The sequence below is a fragment of the Molossus molossus genome, unplaced genomic scaffold, assembly GCF_014108415.1.
Source record: "Molossus molossus isolate mMolMol1 unplaced genomic scaffold, mMolMol1.p scaffold_m16_p_11, whole genome shotgun sequence".
Classification (NCBI taxonomy): domain Eukaryota; kingdom Metazoa; phylum Chordata; class Mammalia; order Chiroptera; family Molossidae; genus Molossus; species Molossus molossus.
This window is the reverse complement of record NW_023425346.1, coordinates 95,821,740-95,848,256: the sequence shown is the minus strand read 5'-3', so window position 1 is coordinate 95,848,256 and position 26,517 is coordinate 95,821,740. Positions and strand designations below refer to the sequence as shown.

Below are 26,517 nucleotides of genomic sequence, written 5' to 3'. Positions count from 1 at the left end.
TTTTTATTTTTTTAATTATAACAAATTATCATCCTTTTGTGTGCACAATTTAGATTTTGAATGACCTAATATGAAAATACCTGTCTTTTGGCTGTGTAAGTTCCTGCCTAAATATTATGTAAAGGTATCATAAAATACTCTTTTTGCAATTACAATTGTATTTCATCTATTCTTCGTCTTTATTATTTTACTTTTTTAATTATCACCCCGGGATACATTTTCATTGATTTTTTTTTTTTTCTCTCCTTTTTAGGTAGAGTAGGAGGGAAGGAGGGGGAGAGAGAGAGAGAGACAGACAGACAGACAGACAGACAGACAGACATACATTGATGTGACAGAGAGACATCAGTTGGTTGCCTCACACATGACTCCTGGGGCTGGGGTTCGAACCCATGACTTTTTGGTCCATGGGCCAACGCTCTAACCATGGAGCCTTACTGGCCAGGGTTTTATCATCCTTTAGTCTAGCCATATCATTTCAGTGGTAGCCCTCTAAGAAATAGAACTCTACATCAACCCCTAAGTAATACTGCACTAGAACAGGATGTAAGAATTGTGGTATGCTACTCTATGAAGTAGGCACCTTCTCTAACCAGATCCCTCCTGACATAGCTCAACCAGATATTTATATTTGTTGTCATTGTATTGTTTTTAAACTGTTGAACTGTAGTGCTGTTTTTGTATAACTAAAATTTTGGAATTAATTGATTTTGCAGCTAACAGAACAAGAAGTAGAAACAATATTGGATAAGGCAATGGTCCTTTTTAGGTTTATGCAAGAAAAAGATGTATTTGAACGTTATTATAAACAACACTTGGCAAGGAGACTTCTCACAAATAAAAGTGTTTCTGATGACTCTGAAAAAAATATGATATCTAAGTTAAAGGTAAGATAAATGGAATGTACCTAACTAATGTTTGGCCCATGATTGAACACCAGCAACACTTGATTGGGAAGTATTTAATTGATTTAAAATACTTTTTATAAATTAATAAAGCTGTACTTATATTTATTCAAGTTCTCGGACATTCAGAATTTGGTGGAATTTCTCTTGGTGTGTCAGGGCACATTCATGGTGATGTGGGTAGGATTAGTGCAAGGGAAACAAAAGGACTTGGTATATGGTTCTGTCACAAAGGTGTGGTCCATAGACCACTTACCCGTATCACTTGAGGTGCTTGTTAACACACAGTTTTGGGCCCCTGCCTTTAGGAGTTTATTGGAGCCTCCAAAAGAGACTGGGAATCTGAATTTTAAAATAAAATACTTGGATTATTTTTAACTATTGAAAAAATTTAGACATGGTAACAATAACATGGAATAGTTTATTTCTTTGTAAGTTTTGTCATAAAAAACCCATCATTTATTAGTGTATATTTGTGTGTTTTTTTTTACCACAGACTGAGTGTGGATGTCAGTTCACATCAAAACTGGAAGGAATGTTTAGGGATATGAGCATCTCAAACACAACTATGGATGAATTCCGGCAACATCTGCAGGCAACTGGGGTAAGATTCTCTTTTAATTTCTACTTTCATATATATGTTTTTATGTAAAGTTCTTGGTAATGGACAGTTTCATCCATATATTAAATAACTGAACTGCTGTTGTTATTTGTAAGTATGTCAGTAAGTGATAGCATATGTATTGTCTGTGAGTACTTTAAAAATTATTTTCCCCTAGGTAACCTCTTTTTCTAAATATTAATGTTTAAATTATTATTTTTTTTATTCTTCTAAAACTTAGTTTATCTGTCCCACTGGAAGAAATGTGCTGAAAATTTAATAAATAAAATGATTCTGCTGTTATAGATTATGGAAAGAATAGTGGGCTTATGCAAACTTACTGAGTTATAGTTCTTGTCCTTTCACTTTGCCCCAGGATTGTGCTACCTTTGTGAGCTCCTATTTAATTGATACTAAATGGGCCCAACATCCTCAGCATTGGTGGGGGGTGAGCCGAGTATAAAAACTCAGACAGTAGTGTGATTCCCAGGAGGCAGCGAGCTGCAGCTTGTATGGCTTTGGAGTCTGGTGGGGTTTTGTGAGGATTTAATAAAGTGCAGAATTTTGTTTCTTTTTTGAACTGTTTTTCAACTTTACCTTACATTTAGAGATTTGCACAGTTTTTATTTAAGTTTTCTCAAGTGACTGCATATCACTTTGTAATTAAGACATGTCACAACCATTTTTTAAAAATAGGTCTTTTATATTTAAGTATTAGATTATCGCTTCTGTGGTCTTCCAGTCTCATAACAAACAGAGTATGTGGAAATAGCTAATTCTGTAGAAATGGACAAGTACATATTAAGGAATTATGACCCAAAGGGATGTGTGGTCCCTCTTCATTGTAGGTAGTTATATAATGATTTCCCTCATAATGTGTACAGTGGAGAAGAGCTGAGTGCAAGAAAGATACAGGTGCGTGATGTAGAGAAATTTGAGGTGGGCAGGAACTGAATAATGTGATTATCTTAGTATTTTTTAGATTGTTTAGGGATTTCTATTTCAATTTGTCTAATATATTGATGTATTATATTTTCATGTGATATAACTTTTTTCTGTTAATTTTTGCCTTCCACTAATCTTGCACATATTGAGGGATATAGGGAAGTAACCTGGTCATATAATCTATTTGAAACCATCTGTGAGGGACTGTTCCTGTTTAATTACTTGCCTATGATACTTCAAGGCCTTTTGATACGAAAATTATATTATTTACTCTTGATCATTTTGTTGCTATTGTTTCATTTAAAAAAGGAGTGGTGACTGTTGAACATGTTTTCAACAGATTTTTTTTTGTTTTGTTACAAAGTTTGTAAATTTTCTATTCTTTCATTTTCGTTATTCAAATATATCTACTTCAACTTGTATGCATGAACAGTGGACATGGACAACAAAGCTGGGGACAGGGCAGGAAGGGGGGGAAGGGGGTATCAGTGGGGGAAAAAAGAGAAACATCCATAACAAAAATTAATTAATTAATTTAAAAAAATCTATCTACTTCACTGTGTGGTTGAATATTTAATAATTTGTTAGCTACAATAAGTAGAGTACTTATTAAGATGCCCAGAGTTATATAATCTGCTAATTCAGTTGCAGCTTCTACTTACTGTAAGGCCATTATTTGCATGCATTTCTTGACATTTTATAATTGTTTATGCTAAGGCCATAAGCCTTAAGTATCCTAAGCCTTAACCTACATTAGAAAGATTTGATGACAGAGTAATCAAATAAATGCTGAGCTTTCTGAAATCTTTCAGCACTTTTAAAATATCACCAATTGTCAAGCAGGGGATTCTCTATAACATCTTGGCTTATTGAAATATACAAAGAGAGTGACTCTTACATTTAATTTTAGAAGTCATGAGTACTTTCCTAAAGTTCTCATAATACTGGAGGTATACTTTATTTAGATAAATCATCTTTATTATGTTGAAAGTAACTTAAGTGTGTTAGTCCATTTTCCCTATGTTTTTATTTTCAAAATGAGGGTGGGGTAGTAAAGCCACCTTGCTATAATATTTGTTTATTTACATCAGGAAGTCATATACCCTGACAGAACTTTTCTGGAACCTCTGTCTCTCTGTACTTGCCTCTGTCATGTGCTGTCTTTGGATATAAGCTTAATGGCTTCAAAATATTACTAAAAGAGTGAGGAAAGGAAGATACAAAAACCACTAGAGTAATAGTTCTTTGAGGCTCTTTCATTTTTTTCTTTTCCAGTTAACAAATAATTCACTAAGTTCTCTCTATGCCAAGCATTGTTCTAGGCACTGGGCTTAGGGCAGAAAAGGGAACAGACAAAATTCCCTACCCTATGGAGTTAACGTTCTAATCGGGAGACAGATGGTAAACAAGATCAGGAAACGTACAGCATTGTAGCTGGTGATAGAACATACAGAGGAAATCTCTGAGAGAATTGATCAGAGTGTAGGCCTCTTTTAAAACATGGCATTTTAAGACTTGAAGATTAAGTCTTTGTGTGGCTATGTGGAAGAAGAGATCAAAGACTACTGTTTGGGATGGATTGAACCAGATTAAGAGTCCATCCCCCAACTTGGCAAAGTGCCAACGGTTCTCAGCCCTTCTCAGTTCAGTATCTGAGAGCTTCTGCTAAGGTCCCCTCCTATGTATCATCTCTAAGATTTCGAGTTTTAGTTGCTGTAAAATGGGGTAATCATTTAGTAGGTATTTGTGAAGAAATCTGAGTTTGGAATAATACTTTATGATATTTTTTTATAAGCTCATTTCTTCCTTTTAGAAATCTATGTCACTAAATCATTCAGGCTAGAAAAAATGCAATAATTTAGAACAAATAGTATAATAAAGATACTATTTCACCTTTAAGATTTGTTTGATGTGCCTTATTTTTGTTTTCATAAAAATTTACTTTGTTTAAAAAGAACATATCTAATGTGACAGTAACGCTAGCATATATTTTGTAGAGGTGGTAGTTATCTATTATTCAAATATTCATAGAGCACCTACTGTGTAGAACTGGATCTAGTGTCCTGTGCAAACAAAGATGTTAGAATGTAAACTACAAGCAAAAACAGGTTGATAAACTACTTCAAATGTGAATGGGATAGGAATATGTTTTATGTGTTAAAAGCTGAGATGAGAGATAGTATCCTAGAATTTTCTTTAAAATAACACAGATATAACCACTTAACATTTTATCTAAAAAAGCTTCAGGACCAAAACTTTGCATTTCTCAGTGACACTAGTAATCCTTTGTTTACATGCTAACAACTGTCCATTGTTCAGTGTTTTAAAGTCAACATCTTAAGCAAAAATTATAAATATTTTCCACGAGAGTTAAAATATGAAAAACGCTGGTGCTTCTAAGAACCTTTAAGAAGATAATGTTTTATTTGCTCCATATTGGGCATGGAGCTAACTACTTTGATAATTGACACAGTGTCTGTCAGGAACGGATAACAGATTCTAGTTCATTGTTGGGGAACGTCTCTTTCTCCTTTACACAGGTATCTTTAGGTGGTGTTGATCTCACGGTTCGGGTGCTCACAACAGGATATTGGCCCACTCAGTCAGCCACACCAAAGTGCAACATCCCACCAGCACCAAGACATGCTTTTGAGATATTCAGAAGGTAAACGTAGATCAAACTTTGTATTTCTAAGAACAAATAACTATCCAAAATTGAAATAAATATGAGCATTTGTAGTGTCCCTGATTGAGGATGAATATATTCCACTTTTTGACCTCATGTTCAAAAGAAAGGGTTATCCTATATGCTTTTAATATGCATTGCATAAACTCCTTTCAGAGGAATGTTTTATTGATGTCCTTTGACATTAGTGCATAGTTAGGAATTGAGTTTGTATTGTTGATGTCTCCCACTGATTTAGGGCAAGTTAATTGTTGGGTTACTGTGGAGAAAGGTGGTCTTACGAGCAGCAGTGGCTGAGCAGCAGGCCAGGGCCAAAAGGGTACCAGTAGAAGTTATTTAGTGTGCTGCCTTTCTCCTGTAATATCTGGCTAATTGAGGTCTTTTTTCTCTGCATCTCGCTCTGCCTCCCTGTCAGTTTTGTTTCCTCTTATGTAAAAAATTGGATCTGAGCCCTGGCTGGTTTGGCTCAGTGGTGTAGAGCATCGGCTCGCGGACCAGAGAGTCCGGGTTTGGTTCCTGCTATGGGCACATACCTTGGTTGTGGTTTGTCCCCGGCCCCAGTTGGGGTCGTGTGGGTGGCAGCCATTCAATGGGTCTCTCTCACATCAATGTTCCTCTCTTTCTCTTCCTCATTCTCTCCCTCCGGCTCTATCTGAAGATAAATGAAAAAAAAAAAAAAAGGTCCTCAAGTGAGCATTAAGTAAATAAAAATTGGAACTGAACTTTATTCTTAAGGTTTTCTTTATCTTTTAAACTCTCCTTTACATATGTGTTTGTTAAGCGTTATTATCCTATAGTTTATCATTTCAAATATGTAAATTCTATGATTTTCTAAAACCTGGTTTGATTTGCTGAAGGTTTTACTTAGCGAAACACAGTGGTCGACAGCTCACACTGCAGCATCATATGGGTTCTGCAGATCTCAATGCCACCTTCTATGGACCAGTTAAAAAGGTAAATACTGGTAGTTTGAACATATTTATAATAAGTAACTTAAAATAAGTGTATAGAACTGATTTGTGATTTTTGTTGACTTAGGTCAATTATTTCTCTTATTACGCTACCTATTTCAAATATTTAAGGGGGTATTTGGCTTTGATTTATTGATCTCTGTTCCCTCAGTTGCTAAATAACTTTGACAGTATGAAGATTATACCAGTAGGCTTTCTTAAGGAATAAATAATAAGATAATTACACATTTTATTTATAAGATTAGACTTGAGACCATATTGCATAAAATAATAAAATGTAAGTTGATTTGGGGGCATACAAAGCTGTGAGTTCCTTTTCAAAATTCTTAGTCTCTTATAGTCCTTACTAGTTTTCAACCGTCAAAAGTGGGAACATTAACACTTGAGATTTGTGAGATGTAAAAAAGGTTACTAAAGTGATTATTTTAAAATGAGCACTTTACTAGTGAATTTCCTTCATTTAAAAATCACTTTTTTATATCTAAAATTATAAGGTTTAGAGTACTTTCATTGCTTGGTATAACTTAAATGAGGATCGTTTACTTTAAAATAAAGTAATGAGAAGCTTCCAACAAAACATTAAAGAATAATACCTGAGTTGTCATCTAGGCAGCAAATAATTATAATTACAATTTTAGTAGTTTTATATGATACCACTATAACACCAAAGTTTTTTAAAAATATTGTTGAAAATAGCTACATGTATTCTAATTTTTATGTTTAACTGAAATGGGAAATGTTCCTTACAATTCATTTAGTTGAATAATGTTAGAAATTATTACATACAGGGTGGGGTAACAGTAGGTTTACAGCTGTCCATATGGAAAATAATACAGTGATTAATAATAATACAAGAATAACTCTATGCTTCTCATACTCAAAACCTCCTTTTGCCCTTTCCTGTATTTAAGTGGAAGTGGGAAGGTCAAGGATACTAAAAACTCAACTTTTAATTATTGTTTGTTTTTATTTTAAAGGAGAGGATTTTTCCCCTAAATAATCATTTTATCTTTTGAAGTTTTATTAAACAGATCAGTAGATTTTTAAAACAATTTGTATGTTAATTATTGAAGACTTAAATTTCTGCTTTGTACTTAAGTCATAGAGCAGGAACAGGCTGTAAGGGCAACAGATGATTTTCCCCACATCCTATGCTATCTTTTGGTCTCTTACTGTAATCAGACCACACAGAAAGAAACCTAACCCTACAACTTTTGGTAGTGGTATAATGGAATGATGTCTTTTAAGTCCATTATTATTCTGTGGTGTACTATTAAAATAATGTTAGTTGTAAAATTAAAATGTTCACACACACACACACACACAAATGACAATCCTAAATATTTTGTGTGTGTGTTCATACACACATATTTTCAAGTATTTTATATAGGAATAAGTTATGTTGTTTTGTAAAGGAGGGGTTTGTTGTCATTACAGGGGTTATTTCTCAATCATAGTGTTAAAGTTACCAGATGATTGTATCTTTTTTATGTTTTTTTAAAAAAATAAAACAGGAAGATGGATCTGAGGTTGGTGTTGGAGGGGCGCAGGTCACTGGCTCTAATACCCGGAAGCACATACTGCAAGTCTCCACTTTCCAGATGACCATATTGATGCTCTTTAATAACAGAGAAAAATACACGTTTGAGGTATGGGTTGGTTATATAAATTTTAACCAATTGTATTGTTTCTAATTTTCACATGTTACTTGAATTTTTATTATTTGAATAACCTTTGGAGTTATTATTTGAGGATTATTGTTACTGTTTGAGTAACCTTTGAGTACCATGAGAGGAAAGAGCATGAAATTGAGCTATGGAACTATATGAATATCATATACTTTTTGGGTCACATTTCATTTGACTTTTTAAAATCAACTTTATTGAAGTATAAGTTTTATGTAGTAAACATACCCCATTTAAGTATACACAATTTGTTGAGTTGTAAGAGATGTGTGTACCTGTGTAACTGCCATCACAATCTATAGAACATTACCCCCCAAAATTTTTATACTCCCTTCTAGTCGATTTCCTCCCACTGTCCCCATATTCAGGTGGCCAGTGACCTGCTTTGTGTCACCATAGATTAGTTTTGCCTCTCTAGTATTTCCTATAAATGAAATTATACAATACGAATTGCTTTTGTGCCGATTCTTTTACATAGCACAGTGTTTTTGAGAATAATCCTTGTTGCGCATGTAGTTTCAGTAGTTTATTCCTTTTTATTACTGAGTGATACTCCATTATATCAATCTACTACTACGTTTTCTGTTGATGGGTATTTGCGTTGTTATCAGATTGAGGCTGTTATGAATACGGATATATGTTTAACTTTCTAAGAAACTGCCAAACTGTGTCCCAAAGTGGTTGTACCATTTTACATTCCAGCCAGCAGTTTAGGAGAGTTCCAGTTGCCCCACGTACTCTCCAAAATTTAGTATTATCAATCTTTTTAATATTAGCCATTTTAACTGATGTGTAATTGTATCTCATGGTGGATTTAGTTTGCCTTTCCTTGATGACTAATGATGTTGAGTATCCTTTATGTGTTCATGTGCCACTTATGTGTCTTGTTAGTGAGGTGTCCATATCTTTATTGAGGTTTTTAAAAGCTCTTTATAAATTCTGTATACAAATTCTTTGTCAGATTTGTGTCCTATGAACATTTTCTCAATGTGTCACTTGCCTTTTCAGTTTCTAAGTGGTATTTTTTTTCTTTTTATATTGTTGACACTATTACAGATGTCCCCCATTTTCCTCCCTTTGCCCCACTTCACCCAGTGGCCCTTACACCCCTGGCCTTCACCACTTTATTGTCTTTGTCCATGGACTATGCATTTATGTATGTTCTTTGGTAAATCTCTTCCTGTCCTCCCTACCCCCTCTCCTCTGAGATCTGTCCGTCTGTTCCATACATCCATGCCTGTGGCTCTATTTTGTCAGTTTAATTTGTTGATTAGATTTCACATATAAGTGAGATCATGTGATACTTGTCTTTCTCTTACTGGCTTATTTTGCTTAGCATAATAATCTCCAGGTCCATCCATGCTTTCACAAAGGGTAAGAGTTCCTTCTTTTTTACAGCCGTCTAGTATTCCATTGTGTGAATGTACCACAGCCTTTATATCCACTTATGTGTTGATGGGCATTTGGGCTATTTTAAAGAGCAATACTGACAAAGTCCAATTGCCCCCTTTTTTCCTTTTATCGTTCTTGCTTTTGATAATCCTATCTACAAAATGATTAGCTACCGCAAAATTGCAAAGAATTTCTTCTGTGTTTTCTTCAAGTGGTTTATAGTTTTAGATTTTACATTTATGACTGTGATTAATTTCAAGTTAATTTACTGTAACTTTTAATATGCTGGCTTTTTAATTTATTTTTTCTTTTCCCCCATATCTTTAAATGGGTGTGTTGTAGCTGAAATGAAGATCATGTGATACTTAAGTTTAAATTTAAAATAAAGGATGAATATTTTTTAAAAGCTAAAATCACTGCCGTATTTATATTTAATTGAAAGCTAGTTTTCAGATATAGGTGAGCATAGTAAGGTATAAGTTTAAGTTTGAAATTAAGAGCAAGATTAAATTCTAGGCTTATTCATCTCCATACTTCCATTTATGTGAAGGGTATAATTAAGAGATGACCATTTTTATGTGATATTCCTCAAGGAAATGGTTTGAAACCTAAGTGTCTTAGGTCAGTGGCTAAGTCAAATATGTGTCACTCTTACATATTTCCAGATCTGTCTGTCTTAGGTAATAACCTTAATTTTTTCAAGTACAAGTTACACATGATTGAGTCCCAAGAATATTGATTAAGCAGGCATTGAATACTTTACCTCAGACGTTGTAAGCTTTTTCAAACAGGTGGGATTAAATTATCTTTAACAGCATGGATGTTTTCATCTGCACCTCTCATGGAAAAAATATTCTAAGCAAATTAAGCTACCTGAAAAATGTAAGAGTTGGTTGTATGACTTATTATATCATACATTTTTTCTAGTTGTATAGCGACTAAATCGTATCCATATGCAATTCTCTTAATGTCCCATTGATGTAAGATTATAATGAATTTTAAAATGACATAGTTGAGCCTTGGCTGATGTGGCTCAGTTGGTTGAGCTTCGTCCCATGCACCAAGAGGTTGCCGGGTTTGATTCCTAGTCTGGACACATGCCTGGGATGTAGGTTCAATCCCCAGTAGGGGGTTGAGGGGGTGTGCAGGAGGCAGCCAATTAGTTTCTCTCTTTCATTGATGTTTCTTTCTCTTACCCTCTCTCTTCCTCTCCCTCCCTCTAAAATAAATAAAAACATATTTTTAAAATGTATACAGTTGGCCCTTGAACAAGGTAGAGCTTCAGGGCTAGCTGCCCACTCCAAGTTGAAAATTCACATGTATATTTTGACTCTACAGTCGTTGGCCCTTTGCATTCCCAGATTCAGCCATGACTGTAAAACTGATGGGAATGCAAAAATACTGTCTTCCATTCAAGGTTGTTTGAGTCCGTGGATGTGAAACCCACGGATGCCAAGAGTCAACTGTATTTATTGACAAATATCCACAGTGTGTACCCAAACAATTCAAACCCATGTTACTCAAGGGTCAACTCCATATTCATTCTTTCCTGAAATGCTTTTGTTTTACTTAATAACATATAGCAACAATTATCACCTGTACTTCAAAACAATCTATTGCTTTTTATATTTAGTATTAATTACCAAGTACTTATTTTTTTTTATTTGGTCACACAGATAATAGATATGGTCAACTTAGGCAGTAAATTTTGATTGTCTGATAGAAGGCTTTAGTTCATGCTTACTTTGCTTCTCTCTACAAAAGAAGTTGCTAAGCAAAAGAAAGTTGTGGATGAACTTAGAGGGAAGATGTAGAGTATTTCTAAAAGTGGCAATTGTATGTTGGTTAACACTTATTTTTACCTAAATATTAAAGCAGGTCCCTAATGTTCTCTGCTGGATGATGTTTTTAGATAGATTAAGCTTATGTCTCCTGAAACTAAAAAAGTACATATATTTTCAATATTTTGTAATTTGAATCACCTTTCATCTTTTTTCAAATTAATGAGATTTTAGTGAAGTACCATAATAGGGAATTCTTGGTCGCAAATTATTTAATGGGATTACCTTTTTAACTGCTGGTTGGTATTTTCTACTAATTAATCAGCTTTAATCTGCTAAAGTGTCTATTTATAATTATGTCAATCTGATGAAATTTCAGGAAATTCAACAAGAAACAGATATCCCTGAGAGGGAGCTTGTTAGAGCCCTGCAGTCCCTCGCCTGCGGTAAACCAACGCAGCGGGTTCTCACCAAAGAACCCAAGTCAAAGGAAATAGAAAATGGTCACATATTCACTGTTAATGATCAGTTCACATCCAAACTACACAGAGTCAAGATTCAAACAGGTATTATATTTTTCCTCTTAAAACAAATTGTTTTTTCTCTAAAAATTCTTATTTGTTTGATTTTTTTTTTTTTTTTTACCTTTTTTAAAGGTAATTCTTTTCTGGTGCTATGTGTCATGCATAAGGTTGCATAAAAGCTCCCAGTGCAAGCTTTTATTGATGAGTGTTCCTATCAAATGCAATTGAATCCAAGTACAGAAAACATTTTAAAAAGTAATTCATAGTGGTGAAAGTGATAACATTTATTTCCATAGGTTTTTGACACATAAAGTACAATTTTATGAACATAATATACTTATAAATTCTTTTTAAGTGGGTAACTGTCTTTGGATGTCTGTTTTGAAACTGATTTACAGATTTCTCAAACTTGGTAGTTATCTATCTTAAAGATTGATCTTTTAGATGCACCTATTTATATTTTGATGAATATTTTTAAGTTTGAAAACCTTAAAATTTATATTCTCTCACTCGGAAAAAAAAGAAGTGACGCTGTTGTGAGCAGTTTTTAGTACAGCCTTATTTTTAATTGAAACTCTAATGTAGTTTTCTACTTCGTCTTAAAACTAGTATTAGATAAGTTTCCCAGTACTAATTTATTTATTACAGCTAATATATCTTGTGATAAAACTATTTTTGAAATAAGAAAAAATTTTTAAATGACTAGAGTTTTTTTTTTAATCCTCACCTAAGGACATTTTTCTATTTTTTGTTCAGACAGAGTTGGGGGGGGGGGGGGGAGAGAGAGAGAAACATCGATGTGAAAGGGACAGACACATCGAATGGCTGCCACCCACACGACCTAACCAGGGCCGGGGACAAACTGCAGCTGAGGTACGTGCCCTTAGCGGGAACCGAACCTGAACCCAGGTCTCTCCAGACCGCAGGCTGACACTCGAACCGCTGAGCCAAACCGGCCAGGGCTAGAGTTTTTTTTATTTAAAAAAAATTATATTTGCATTGTATGTTAGTAAAAAATAGTTTTTTTTTCATTGTTTTAATGCTAAATATACAATTGCTTGCCAGAATACATTGATTCAAGAACTTTATTCCACACTTTTGTTTTCCTTTTTGAACCTGATTAGATCCAGTATGTTTTGCAAAGTAGGGTGGTATGTATCTGTCAGAGCCTTGATTGCTTTGTTCCATAGTTGAAAACCATATCATTGTATCTTCATCACCAAGATTGACCCTATATCTTTGGGACACAGATGTAGATTAAAAAATAAAATAGAACTGTGCCAACGAGTTCTCCCAATGCAAGACATATGAATTTTTAATTAATAATGCTGTACAGCTATATATACCATCTGTGTTTGTATGTCTGTACTGTCTCAAAAATGTCTTTTATACCTTAACTCTTTGGATCCAGGATTCAGTCAAGGTTTTCACATTAAATTAATTTGTATGTCTCTTTTTAATTTAGTTCTGTTTAAAGCAATACCTATCTTTAAAATGACATTAACGTTTTTGAAGAAAAGCATTATCTTCTTAGTAGACCATTTTAATCTAATTTTACTCTTTCATTAAAATTGATTATCTTTAACTTGGGAAGACACTGAAGGCAGAATTCTCAACCAAGGGATTCTAGTTAGAAACAGCTAGGTGGGTATGCACACCAGAAGGATCTAAATTATGCAGTGTACTGTTGCCTGGTTTGCCTGTGACTAAGTCAGCAGTATCTCATGTGGTTCTTTGTAATTTTCCAATTTCTACCACCAGAAACTTTACATCTATCTTCTATTGAACACCAATAAGCCAAAATTTAGTTACTACTATTCTTTCTCTGCTACTTCAATTACAGCGAAGTTGTAGGAGAAAAGGAACTTCTATATTTAATCCCTGTTAAGGGGTTTCTTTAATTGACATTCTAGTGATACTTTTTAATTATTTATTGAGCTAACTAAATCTTGGCAGTACATGCTCTCTCTTCCTCTTTAAGTGTTAGAGATTACAGCCACAATTATAGTTGGTAATCTATCAGGTATTCTCTTATCTGAGATACCTTTGATGAGGTTTATTAGGGAGTTGAGGTGGTAGAAATACTAGTTGACCTGGAAGTCACAGGCAATGAAAATGACTGCTAACTTAACTACTAAAGATAACCAGCTACCATTTTTCTTCCAGGAAAGGAATCATTATATTCTATAAAAATAAATTTTTTTTTCTTATCTCCTTAAAAATAAATGTTTCCTAATGTTTAAAAGGAATAATTTAGGATTTTAGTATTTTTATATCACTACTTGTTATTTAAATATATATTAAACACTGAATTAAGCACTTTTTAGCTGTTTACTAGGAATGAGTATATGTATATATTCAGGTTCAAATTGGTTTTTCTCAGTGGACATTACTAATTTACAATGTTTGTTTTTAAACCACTTTTTTTTTCATTACATTTGAAATTACATGATAATCACATAAATGCCTTTATTTCTCTTTTAGTTGCTGCCAAACAAGGTGAATCTGACCCAGAAAGGAAAGAAACAAGGCAGAAAGTAGATGACGACAGGAAACATGAGATAGAAGCTGCTATAGTGCGGATAATGAAATCTAGGAAGAAGATGCAACACAACGTGTTAGTAGCAGAGGTGAGGACACTAAGGCGGCAGAAAAGCAAAACAACATTGCCAGTCGAAATTTAGGAAAGTACAACATTCAACTGATTTCAATATAATTTTAAAATTAGGAAACTGTAATCAGGTAATACTTATAAAAAGCATGACACCTGATATCTAAACACAGCAATACATCGAAATATGTACACACTTATAGAACTAATATGTTTGTTAAGAAAATCATAGAATATTGTCACACAAAGAGGAAACAAAATTTTCACTGCTATTTAATATTTTTGTGTGAAACAAAATACCTTTATTCCTAAAATTAATCATTGTTATTTATTGAATGTCTACATGACACAAATTTCAAAAATTATGGAAAAAGCAAATCAAATAAGCAGTTATGACACATTGGCAATTAGGTAAGTGACTGGTTAGTTTTCCCAGGCATTTTCATTGTACTGCTAAGATGAGTATTTGATGGCAGTGCCTTGAGCGGTGCATGGAGGTGTGACCATGAGAATGGCAACTTGTCCTTTGACATTTTAGCTCATAGGAAAGGGCAGAGAGGAATGCCACAGGGTTGAGTGTTGAGTTGAGGGGTTCTGGGTTTTGTTTTTCTAGATAGAAAAATATTGAGCATGTGTAGGAACTGAGGGTTGAAAAAACGGAATGCTCAGAAACAAAAGGGAAATAATGAAATTAGGGGATAATTAAGGTACCAAAGTAAAAGGAAAGGTGAGAGGCTTGTACAGAGCACAGGTAGGTGGCAGGTGTGTTAACAGGGATGTTACTGAATAGTCCTTTTCCTGAGAATACAGGGTGCAGGGGTGTGTGATAATAAAGGATGGATACAAATATGGGTAAACATATGTGTGTGGTGGGAGTTTGAGGAATTTCTCATTGAAATGTCCTCTTTCCCTAGGTAAAACAGGATGTGAGGTTATTGTCCTCAGAAACTTGCTGAACTTTGAATACTATAAATTTGTGTTATCAGTCTATTTCAGAGATTGGCATACTGTGATTTTGTTTTGTTTATTTTTAATAACCAGTTGTAGCATGAAAGTACCATAGATAACAAATGAGTGTGGCTGTGTGTACTAGTAAGAATTAATAAAACGGGCAGTGGGCTGTATGAGGCCTGTGGGCTGCGGTTTGCTGCCTCCTAGTCTACACACAAGGTATTACAAACTACAACTTGACTCAACAGGGAGCTGAGTAGTAGATTTTGAATGATGTAGTAAGTATAGAAAGGGTGTTTATGGAATAGAACCAAAGGAATCAAGGAGTTGAGGGAAGTGTTGAGTGTGTTGCTGAAATGATCTTGTATGCAGTCTAAACCCCATCAGAGATGAAGATAAGCTCAAAAGAAGGTATTACTAGCTTGGAAGAAAGGGTCAGAGGATTAGAGATCTCAGGTGAATTGAGAACAAGTTTTATTGATACTGGAATGATAATATTAGAAAGACGCTAGATTTTAGTTGGAGAGTGAAATGCTGAAGTTTCAAATTTCAAAGAATGATCAATTTGCTGTGGCCTTGGGAAATGAACTGATCCAGCAGGGGTGAGAGAGGAGCTGGCTTACGTTATGGGTGGTTGCTCCGCGAGAGGTGGATTCATGGGGAAAGCATGGACTTGGGGAAGAACGGGATGGCTTCTCTTCTCTGACTGCTGGCTCTGTTTACTGCTTGTAGATGTAGGTTTTCCTCCCTGGCTTATTTTCTTCATTTGAAGAAGTTAGACAACCTATTTTAGGGGGCTAAGAGCATTAAATAAATTAATATATACAAAAATGACTGATACTAGTGCACAGACTTCATCTGCGCTATAGTTGCTGTTTTATGATAACTGATGTCACAGTAATTTAGAACCCTAACAGTTGGAGAAAAGAATGGCAACAGCAGTACTTACTAGGGACTAGGCATTATTCTAAAGATTTACGTCTGTTAACTCATTTAATATACACAGCAACTTCTTGTTCTATAACTTTTCCAAGGTCCCAGAGCTAGTAAGCGGGAGAGCTGGCATTTAAGTCCAGGCAGTTCAGGTCCAGAGGTTGTGCTCTTCCACATGTGCTATTCAAACTCTGTGAATTGAGAGGGTAACCCAGAAGTCAGGTGGTTAAATTGTAGGTGGTATACATTCCTACTGATCTATTCCAACTAATTCTAACCTACTTTAGTATTCACATTACATTTTCAAATAAGACCTTTTTAAACTTTTGGTATTTTTAACTTTGCTAATCAAATTACTAAAATTGATCTGAGTCTTCAAGTGGCATATCAGTTATATTCGAAGATACAACTTTTTGTGTTAAGATAGAAATGGTACATCTTTTTAAATTTTCTGGTGAGAAATCATTTTTTGTGTGTTTTTTATATCTTCTATTTTAGGTAACTCAGCAGTTGAAGGCTCGATTCTTACCAAGTCCAGTTGTTATTAAGAAACGTATTGAAGGACTTATTGAAAGAGAATACTTGGCACGAACACCTGAGGATCGCAAAGTATACACATATGTAGCATAAAATGCGTTCAGAAATTTGATTTATTGGACTGTACTCTTCGCATGGACTTGGAAGTTCTTTTAAGTAATTAAATATTAAGACAACCATCTCTTCTAGTAAATTACAGTACATGTTCTAGACCATTCAGATCAAGCCTTTACTCCCTTTGAGAGTTTTCAACGTCAATTGATTGAGCTACAGGCTTTACGACGTTTATCCCTGTAGAGATCATCTTTACAGTTCCTCGGGAAAATGTGAATGTGCCGCGTTTTGTTTTCAATACTGTATGAAAACAGGAAAAAAATAAAACAAATTTAGAAAATACAGCTCATTAAAATAAAATTGTTGGATTTCATTTCCCCAGGTCTTCAGTGTTGATGTAAATGTGTTTTTGTAGTGTTGCTTAGCACTTTGCGCATTGTATAAGTTGGGTAACAAAAATGGTAAAAGAAATGACACAATTCCCAATTATCTTGCTCTGCTTAAGGCATTTCTTTAGCTAGTCTTGTTTAATTTAAAGGTTTGATAAATATACAAAGACCCAAGCATACAATTTGAGCATGCTTTTATCCTACCACTTGCACTTACTAATCTTACCGCCTTATGACCAGGAACCTTTGTTTTGGGCTCAATACGCACCCTGATTTGTTTTTTCCCTATTGTAATTTGAGATTTCCCAAATTGAGTTTTATAATGATTAGGTTTTGTTCTGCATTATCTCTAGAGAAAGAAAATATTTTAGTATGTATAAATTGTACAATAATTTTTTGCTGTTGTACTCACTGCTAATAGTGGATTGTATAGGGCAGTGTTTTTATTTCGTTTATTGTTGACAGAAATAAATGAAGTTAGCATACACATACCCACTAATTCAAGTATGTCAGAGCACAACATTGGCAGCTGGTTATATTTAATTCAGCCCCTTTGAAAAGCACACATAGTCTACACTTTGTTTATAAAATATCGTCGGTTTCCCCTCTCTTAAATATATATATTTTGGTGAAGCTGAGGTGCATGTTAATTTTCTGTTTCAAAATGCATTTTAAAGATGCAATAAATATGATTACCTTGATATTTTTTAACAAGATCTTCGGTTCTTGCAGCTAACTCTGTTTTGGAAAGTGATTAAGCAATATTTTTCAAACCTGATGATTCTTGGATATTTAGCTCTTGTCCTCCAAAAAGTCATCGTTTCATGTTTTCAAAGATGTGCTTTGTGCTGAAGATTTGTGTCAGTTACCCTGTGCTTCCAACTTTCACCAATGTTTCTTACCTGATTGATCTGCCAAGGACTGTAGTTTGCTTTATTTTTAATAACTTCAGAGTATTTTTATCTTCAATTTTATTTAATTTTGTCTCATTTTGTTTTCATAAGACATTGTTTCAGATATGTAATTGGGGCAAACCACTATAGATTTCTATTGGATAGAAAAATGAAATGTTATTAATAAGTTCCAATAACTGACCCTTTGTTGACTATCAATACTGTTGATACATTTATTAGACTGTATGTCTCAGAAGATGGTTTCTGTTTAAATTTATGGTCAAGTTACAATAACCGAATTCTAATATGGATTAAAAACTCCACATAAATCTTTTCCCCCATGCGTCCTGGGTTATAATTTTCCTTTTAGACTTGCAAATATGCTTTGACTGCATTTAATTTTGCCTTTATTTGTACTATAGAATTATAAACCTTATGCTCTTAATCTCTACATTTTCCACTTTTACATGATGCGATTAAGATACAAACAAAAACTATCATGAACGTTATTCTCAGGATACTCTCACCATACTTGAGCTATAGTAGGTCAGGTATAACGTGGAAAGCTGTGAAGGGTTTCACTTCTGATTTTTACATAATTGGAACTTCTGTAACAAATCTACAGGAAGATACTGGTATTTCAGGTTTCAGAATTGCTCTCAATTCCCAATTAAGTAATATGTAACACTTTGGGGATTAGAGTAACTTAGATTGTCACGTTAATAAATATGAAGGATGTAAAAACTTCATTTGAAATCTAAATGAGACAGTAAAAGAAAATTTAAGTTCTAGTTTAAAGTATTAAAAGTCAGTAAAGTGAAATTTATGTCATTGTCTCAAGTGTGGACATTACAAATCATATCTAGAGTTTAGAGACATACTTTGTTTTGGAGCACAGGTTTGGTGTTTATGTTTTAAAGGCTTATAATGCAATTTCTGAATTGTGGTTGGGTTGAATGGTTGGAGAATGCAACCATTTACACTCAGTTGCATTTCAGTCAATTGCAGTTTAGTTGAATGATTGGAGAATGAAACTGCATTGAAAGACAAAACTGGTTCACCTAACAGGCTTGTGTGTTAGCTCATGAGTATTATTTAAGCTCATACTGATACATTTTGACGTTGCTTTCTTTTCAGCAAGAAGTCATTTATGTTATTTTTTTAATGTCTTAATTTCAAGGATTAATACATCCTTACCATTTATTTAATCCTGTTGATGTGAATAAATTTTGGTGACTTATACTTGAAGAATTTTAAGGAGGGTGGATATGTAGTTTTCCAACTGCAAAAATGATGTAATCTTTGTTCACTTGTTTAATTGTAATTCTCTGATATAAAATCCAGGACAGTGTTTACTTTGAATTGTTATATAGTTATATTATTTAAAGATTGAAAATTCATTGCAATTAGGGAGCAGCCTCACAAAATAAAATGTGGTTGTCATTGCAAGGATTCTTTATGTTGGTGAATTTTAAAAGGGGCTGGGGAAGGGATGCAAGTCTCTAAAGGATGTATTAGAATCACCTGTGTAGCATTGTGAACACAGACATGTTCCACCCCCAAACCTCAAGATGCCGATACACCTCAGTAAGAGTTCTTGTCATGGTAAAGCACTATTGACGTTCTGTTCCCTCAGTAACTTAATGAAGTTATCAAATTCCAATACTCAGATAAGAAAGTACAGTTCAAAGAATACATAAAACTTGATGTAGGAATTCTTACAGTGTGGAGATAATTAAAATTGCTAACTCTAAAAATTCTTTCTGCAATTGCGATACTTAATTGCCTCAGCACAATGTCTGGCATGTGGTGGGCGTAGGCGCTCAGTAAATCTCTGATGAATGTGCTTCATGATCACGGCATATCTTGGAAGAAAGTCTTAAAAGAATCAAACTTGATAAATTAACATTTGTACTGCATTATTAGGGGTATGACATAATGGCATAAGGATTTCTATTTTTACTTTTCTAAATGGGAATTATTTGATCTTTGGTTTTTGGCTAGCTAAAAAGTGGAAAATGTAGACCAACTGCTGGGTTGTTCCAGATGATATTAAATGGTAATTTTAAAGCTCTCTGAGTCACAACATCGTATGAAAACATTCAGACTTAGTGATAGAGAAATTCATTCGAGATCCCTCTCCTAGTTAATGGGGTGCAAGAATTTGGGCCAATTCTGATTGCAAAACCTGTGCGTTTAATGAGTGTTTGTGTATCTTCAGTTTTGACAGATTCTGGACAGACTATCAATGGAATTTGGATCTGAAAGTAAAATTTTTGGTGAGTATTTTGGTGAATGTTTGTTTTGATTAATTAGAAAGTATTCCTTGAAGAATTTGACATGGTGGAACCTTTATAGACCCTGAATGAGAGAAGGTTTTGTGATACTACCTGTGCATATTGGTGTGTATGGTACGTGGGGATTATTTTGTTTACAGAATTGATATATCTGTAGAATCAATTTTAACATTTATTTCCAATATGATGCTGTTCTCTGTATTAGAGAGTAACCACTAGACTGATTTTTTTAAATGGATGGAATTGTAGGTCGGAAGAAGCAAAGGTTAACCAGAGGACGTGGCATCAGGTGGGGGACAAAATCTGTGCTTTGTTCCGCTGCAGCCTTAGCAGTAGGCAACCAGTATGTGTAAGTATAAAACAGTGAGACTCTGCCAAAAACCTATTGCAGCTTCTGCATCTGAATGATAGGGAGCTGAGGAGGAAGTACCCTTTCAAAGTAAGAAAGTCTGTATATACTGTATTCATCACATTTCTGAAATTGCCCCCTGAAGATTGCCTGCAAAGCAATTTTGCAATACTAAGGAAAACATTCTTACTGTTTTTAAACCAAAATTAGTATTATCCAAATTTCTAATCAGGCATTTGTATTCACCAAACTGACTTGAACTGAATAAAAAATACTATCATCCATTCTCAAAGAAATGAAGGGTTGAACTTATTAAACTACTACAAGAGTGTCCTGTGGACTAAAAAGCTATTCCAAAAGAGTGGCAAGTGCCTGGGTGTTCTCAAACACCACGTTCCTGGGGAAGCTTCAGAGCAAAGCAGATGCCTCTTGTAGTTTTGATTTTGTAGGTCTGAGGTGATCTTTTGTGCAGCAGAATTGGAGGACCATTGCTTTAGATTAAAAAAGTATAACAAAGCATATAAACTCCCAATTTTACTAATTGGGAGAGGACATATACAAGTTGTGAGGTCTTCAACATCTTACATGCACTTAACTATGTCTCAGCTGGTTAAGGCAATATGTTGGTCAAGTCAGGAGGTTTGATTAAAAGTGTGGCAGTTAATGTTATGCTACATGTGGTCACAGATCACAGTGATAATCGCAACCAACCAATTGTCCCAATCCAACTGATTGGTGGGGAGGGGTGCTAATAGTGTCCTTACAGTCAAAGGGCAGCCTATGGTCTTAAAATTTTCATTAGGCAGTCCCACTGGGAGCAACTGAATTCAGAAACCGGTGTCCACAGCTCGGTGACCTCCATCCCATTAGTACAAGTGTAGTTAACATTGAAAGGGGTTCCAAGCAAAAAAGCAAGTGTCTATTGAACAGGTTGAGACTTTTCCCCCATTAGAACCTTTGCGAAGCAATTTAGTGAGATCTGGGGCACAAAACTTGGGCTGTTGGTGCTGCCAACTTGTAAGGTGATAAACAACTATGACCACAGTGTGGACTGTTAGTGTCATCCGAAAGGAGCCAAGTGTTTCCGGGGAGTTCAGTGTTTGGCTTCTTGATCGTCCACTTAATCTGAGAAGAAGTGATGCCCTTAAGACCATGATACAACTCCTTACTCTTGACTTTGGATTACTTTTCAGCAATAGGCTTTCATAGAGTTACCTATATTCTCCACTACTGGTAATTAAGCAAAATATGTAGTTTTAATTTTTTCCTCTTTAAAACATTTGAGAGCCATAAAAATAGCTCCCCTTTAAAATTGGTGCATGGATTAAGATCTAAGTGCATAAGGAAACCCATAAGCTCCTCGACAGAGAAACTAATTCTCAAGGTTGGTGAAGCAGGGAGAGCCCCCTTCCAGACTGGCTCTAAAAGGTACACTTTGGAGATTTCTCAGTTATTACTACTCTCACAACCTTGGTCACAGTAACAGCTGCTTCAGCCCAGGTGTGGATGCACAACCTGTTAATACTTGCTTCTCTCTATAACTTATTCTCCACAGGCTCAACTGTGAATCCAGTGGTAGATCTGGGTGACAAAGGCCATCACTGCTTCTGAGGGAGACATTTTCCTCTAGCTTCTAGAAGATTTGGAGCTTAGATTTACCAAAGCAGCAGCAGGTGGCATGCTCTTACTGTGCTGGCTCTTAGCATGATACCTATCAGCAAGTTCTCGGTCAGTGCAGACTTCATTCCATCTCATTAACAACGGCATTCATCTAGGAGACACTGTTAGGGCCTGCCCTTCTGTATAGCTAAGAGCCCTGCACATGAACCTGAACTATTGATTAGCCTTATCACATACTCAACAACTCACTGCCTAAAAACTGACTTATGCACTAAACCAGTTCAGACTGGTCTCCCCCCTGCTTTGAACTAGTGAAATGTAACTTCTTGAACTATAATGCTTAATTTCTGTTAACTTCCTATGGTCCTTGCTTAAATGTTCCCTTTTTCCTAATTTTGCAATCAATATGACCACAAAGTGGGTTATTAAAAGTTACAATAAATCACAATGTTGAAATCACTTTTGTGTACATTTTGCAAATGTGTGTGTGTGCAAATTTGCATGAGCATGATGAGTGGCATTGGTTCTTAAAAGCAGTGGGTAGCTGAAAAACAGATTGGTAATTTCTGTAATAAAGTACTAAATATAGTTTATCAAGTGGCAAACCACATAGAAAGAACCTGTTTTATTTCACTACCTTTACTAAGAAACATTGTATTATTAAATATCAATAAAGTCTATGATAGGCAAAAATGTACACATACATGCAGGCCTGCATGGATGGAACTCTGTGTTGACTAAGAAACTATAAGTTAATTTCCCGTGTTACTTGTGTTATCAGATGTGATTAAACTCTTTGGTAAAAGATGTAGTAGGAATGCATAAACATAAAGATGTCTCCATATAGTATACAAAAATGTTACCTATATCTAAAGCAGCCAAATATATGATTTATATTCTTTTCATACTCTCTGATGTCATTTTTCTGCAACTATTACACATGTTGGCACCTTTTGGGAAGAGGTGAGTGGCTATGTCACCTGGTAGGTCTCAGACCCGTATGGAGGCCATCACTGCAGTCACCAAGTTCTTTCTGTGCCTTTTGGAGAGTCCACAGCCTCCCTCCAGCCAGCTGAGTGATGCTTCCTCTCTCAGTGCACTTGCTTCTCTGCTGGAGACAGAAACAAAGTAACCACAGGTGCCACAGGGCGCATCCAGAAGGAAGGGAGGAATGACATGCCAAACTCTGAGAGTGTTCTTTGCCAGGCAGTTTGGGCTTGGATTCTGACATTTGGGGGAAATCTAACCTCCAGAGTAATGATGTGTACCTGTATAATATAAAGTTATTTAAATGTATTGGGGTGACATTGGTCAATAAAATTATGTTTCAGGTGTACAATTTATAATACATCATCTGTATATTCTGTGTTCACCACTCCAAGTCAAGTCTCCTTCCATCACCATTTATCCCCCCTTTACCCTCTTCTACCTCCCCCACCCCTTTTCCCCTGGTAATCACCATGTCACCATACTATTTTTGTAAATGTCTGAGCTGTTTTTTGTTTTGTTTTTTAACTTAATCCCTTCACCTTTTTTCACCCAGTTCTACAACCCCCCTCCCCGATGACAGCTGTCGGTCTGTTCTCTATCTATGAGTCTGTTTCTATTTTGTTTGTTAATTTACTTTGCTCATTAGATTCCACATGAGTGAAATTATACTGGTTTATTAGTATAATACTCTCCAGGTCATCCATGCTATCACAAAAGGTAAGATTTCTTCCTTTTTTATGGCCAAATAGTATTCCATTGTGTAAATGTACCACAGCTATTTTATCCACTCATCTACTGATGGGCACTTGGGCTGCTACCAAATCTTGGCTATTGTAAATAACACTGCAATGAACATAGGGGTACATATATTCTTTTGAATTAGTGTTTCCGGTTTCTTCTGATAGATTCCCAGCTGTGGAGTCGCTGGACCATAGGCAGTTCCATTTTTAATTATTTGAGGGAACTCCATACTGCTTTCCACAGCGGCTGCACCAGTCTGCATTCCCACTAACAGTGCAGGAATCTTTAAACAAGATTCCCAGGTGAGTGGCATCTCTAGACTTAAAGTATATGGGGCAGCTAACTGCAGTCTTGTGGTTTCTAACCCCCTCGTTCCTTTCTAACATCATACCTGGGACGTGAGGTAGGGGCAACAGAGTCTCATGTCATTTGCGGGTAAAAGGAGCCCCTGATCTCAAGTTGGTCCTTGGACGTGCACTTGGGTCTGCTGAGAGGTCTGGTCCCATCCTGCTCTGGGCATCTTGCCGATGTCTGCCTCTGGCCTCTGGAGGTGATGACTTCATAGTTGATTCTGTCCAGGCTTTGTCAGCGCCCAGCTGCTTCCTCTTCATCCATCATTCGCCCTTTGATTTTCACTGAAGCTGAGACCCTCACCCACAGGCTTCACCCCAAATTTAGCTCCACAATCCACCCAGAGCCTTTGTCCATCGCTGCCTGTCAGCTCAGTATCCTCTGCCTGGACATTCGAACAAGGATGGATTGGGTCCTCATACCGAGACCCACCTGCTGTGTACCTACAGGGCCCTCCCTAGTTAGAGCAGAGCCGCCTGCCCATCAGGCCCTCCTCGGTCCTGGGGGAGCAGAGGCCTCAAGGCAGCAGAGCAGGCTTGAGAGTAACTGGGATGCACATTTGCCTCCCTCCCACCTGTGGCAGTCTCCCCTGGCCTCTTCCCCTTGGCCTCCCAGCCACCCCCAGGACCAGAATGGACAACTTCTCATACTCCTGGTTAATCCCTTCCCTGTACTTGATTCCACCTTCTTGGCTAAAGCCTACTTACTGAAAAACATTATTTTTTTATGAGCTTTGGGAGCATTACTATTTTTTTTTTTTTGGCCTAGCATTTGATATATTAAGTAGAAGCAAAGGAATTTAGATATTTCTTTGTTTTCAACTGACTTTCAAGCATATGCACCTATTGTCTTCCTGCAAAATACTATTTCAATGTCAGAAACTGAAAACTCTGTTCACTACATTTCTTTTTCTATAAGTGAATTTTAATCTCATTGTCCAACATCTCTTGACAGATGAACACTTTGGACACATATATTTGAAAAGGCAAAAGAGAAAAGCATATACATTTCTTTAAAAATGTTATCTTCATTATTCTACAGAAACTTTATGGTTATGTGTAGTCTTGAGGTAGGAAGTTTACAGGTGGTAAAAATAATTTTTTAAATAGGGACACAATATGAAAAACATTTAGTAAAAATTTTACAGTTTACTTTCACTGTTGGCAAAGCAAGATAACATATTAATAAATAAAAAGGTTTTTTAAAATCCCAGTTGGAAATGTAAGACTACTCTTCTAAATAACTCCTGTCACAATGGAAATTACAAGCTCCTTAGAATTGAATGACAATGGAAATATTAGATATCAATAACTATGGAATTTGGCCACAGTCATATGCTAAGGGAAATTCAGGATTCTAATTAATAATACTTTTATTAATAAAAGACTAAGCATTCAATTCAAGCAGATAATAAAAAATAGCCACAAAAGAAAGGGAAAGGATATAATAAATATAAAACAAGTGATAAGTAAGATAACATAGAAATCATGGCTTAAACCAAAAGTTTGACCTTGGGTAGAAATTAGTGAATTAATCAGGATACATTTGTAGCAAGGCAAATTGGTTCTCAAGTTCATCTTAAAGAATAACTAGAGATCACTCATTAAAGATGTCAGATTGGACACAATAAACCTCCACTTGCTCCTGAAATCCTACAAAAATGAGAGGTGGTATTTTTTTCTCTCTCTGGTTTTGGCATAAATCCTCAAGACCAGAGAGGCCAGGAGAATGTTAGGATCAGCAAAGCAGATGGGTAATGACCACTGACTGAGCAGTTCCTAGAGAGCTAAACCCTAGACTGGCAGTGGAGGAGATGCACCTTTCACATGGGAGAAGATGCAGATTTTCTCCAGTGGCGAAATGATACCAGAAATGTGGTTAAAACAAAGGGAATGATGGTGGGGACTGACAATTGGTTATTAAATTTAGTAGACAATAAGAAGCCACTGATATTTCAAAGGGAGACATCAGACAGATGCTGGAAAGCAATTCGATCATTTTAAATCACAAGAAGAAAAGATTAGGTGCCCTTTAACAATTACAAATAATTAAAATATCCTTAGTAGATCTGTAACTTGGATTTTTCCGAATTTGGACTGTTTGGTTCAGGAACACCACTGCCCTACTTATACAATTCACTCTTACTCTCTTTATGCTCTTCAGTTAAAAATACAGAATATTAAAATTAGTTTCTGAGTTTAAATTCTTAAACTTTAAGAAGACTGCATAAAAAAGCAGAGAGAAAAATTATATCACATTTAATATTTTAACTCAATGTTTCAAATAATATCTAGGGAAAATGTTTTTTACT

The 26,517-nt window shown here is 35.4% G+C and overlaps 1 protein-coding gene across 21 annotated transcripts in view; it reads left to right on the top strand.

Annotated features, from left to right (window-relative positions):
* CUL3 (cullin 3) overlaps positions 1-17,572 on the top strand; it is a 90,575-nt gene extending 73,003 nt beyond the window's left edge. For 20 of the 21 annotated variants that reach the window (XM_036254920.1, XM_036254922.1, XM_036254926.1 and 17 more), the window contains 8 exons: positions 717-887; positions 1,402-1,509; positions 4,992-5,116; positions 5,995-6,091; positions 7,623-7,757; positions 11,346-11,532; positions 13,975-14,120; positions 16,484-16,953. In XM_036254920.1, coding sequence (XP_036110813.1) covers positions 717-887; positions 1,402-1,509; positions 4,992-5,116; positions 5,995-6,091; positions 7,623-7,757; positions 11,346-11,532; positions 13,975-14,120; positions 16,484-16,615 — 1,101 coding nt within the window. In that variant the 3' untranslated portion in view covers positions 16,616-16,953. Of the gene's footprint in view, positions 1-716; positions 888-1,401; positions 1,510-4,991; positions 5,117-5,994; positions 6,092-7,622; positions 7,758-11,345; positions 11,533-13,974; positions 14,121-16,483 lie in introns of all 21 variants that reach the window. The other variant, XM_036254929.1, reaches the window with a different exon arrangement.
* Positions 17,573-26,517: the final 8,945 nt, after the last annotated feature.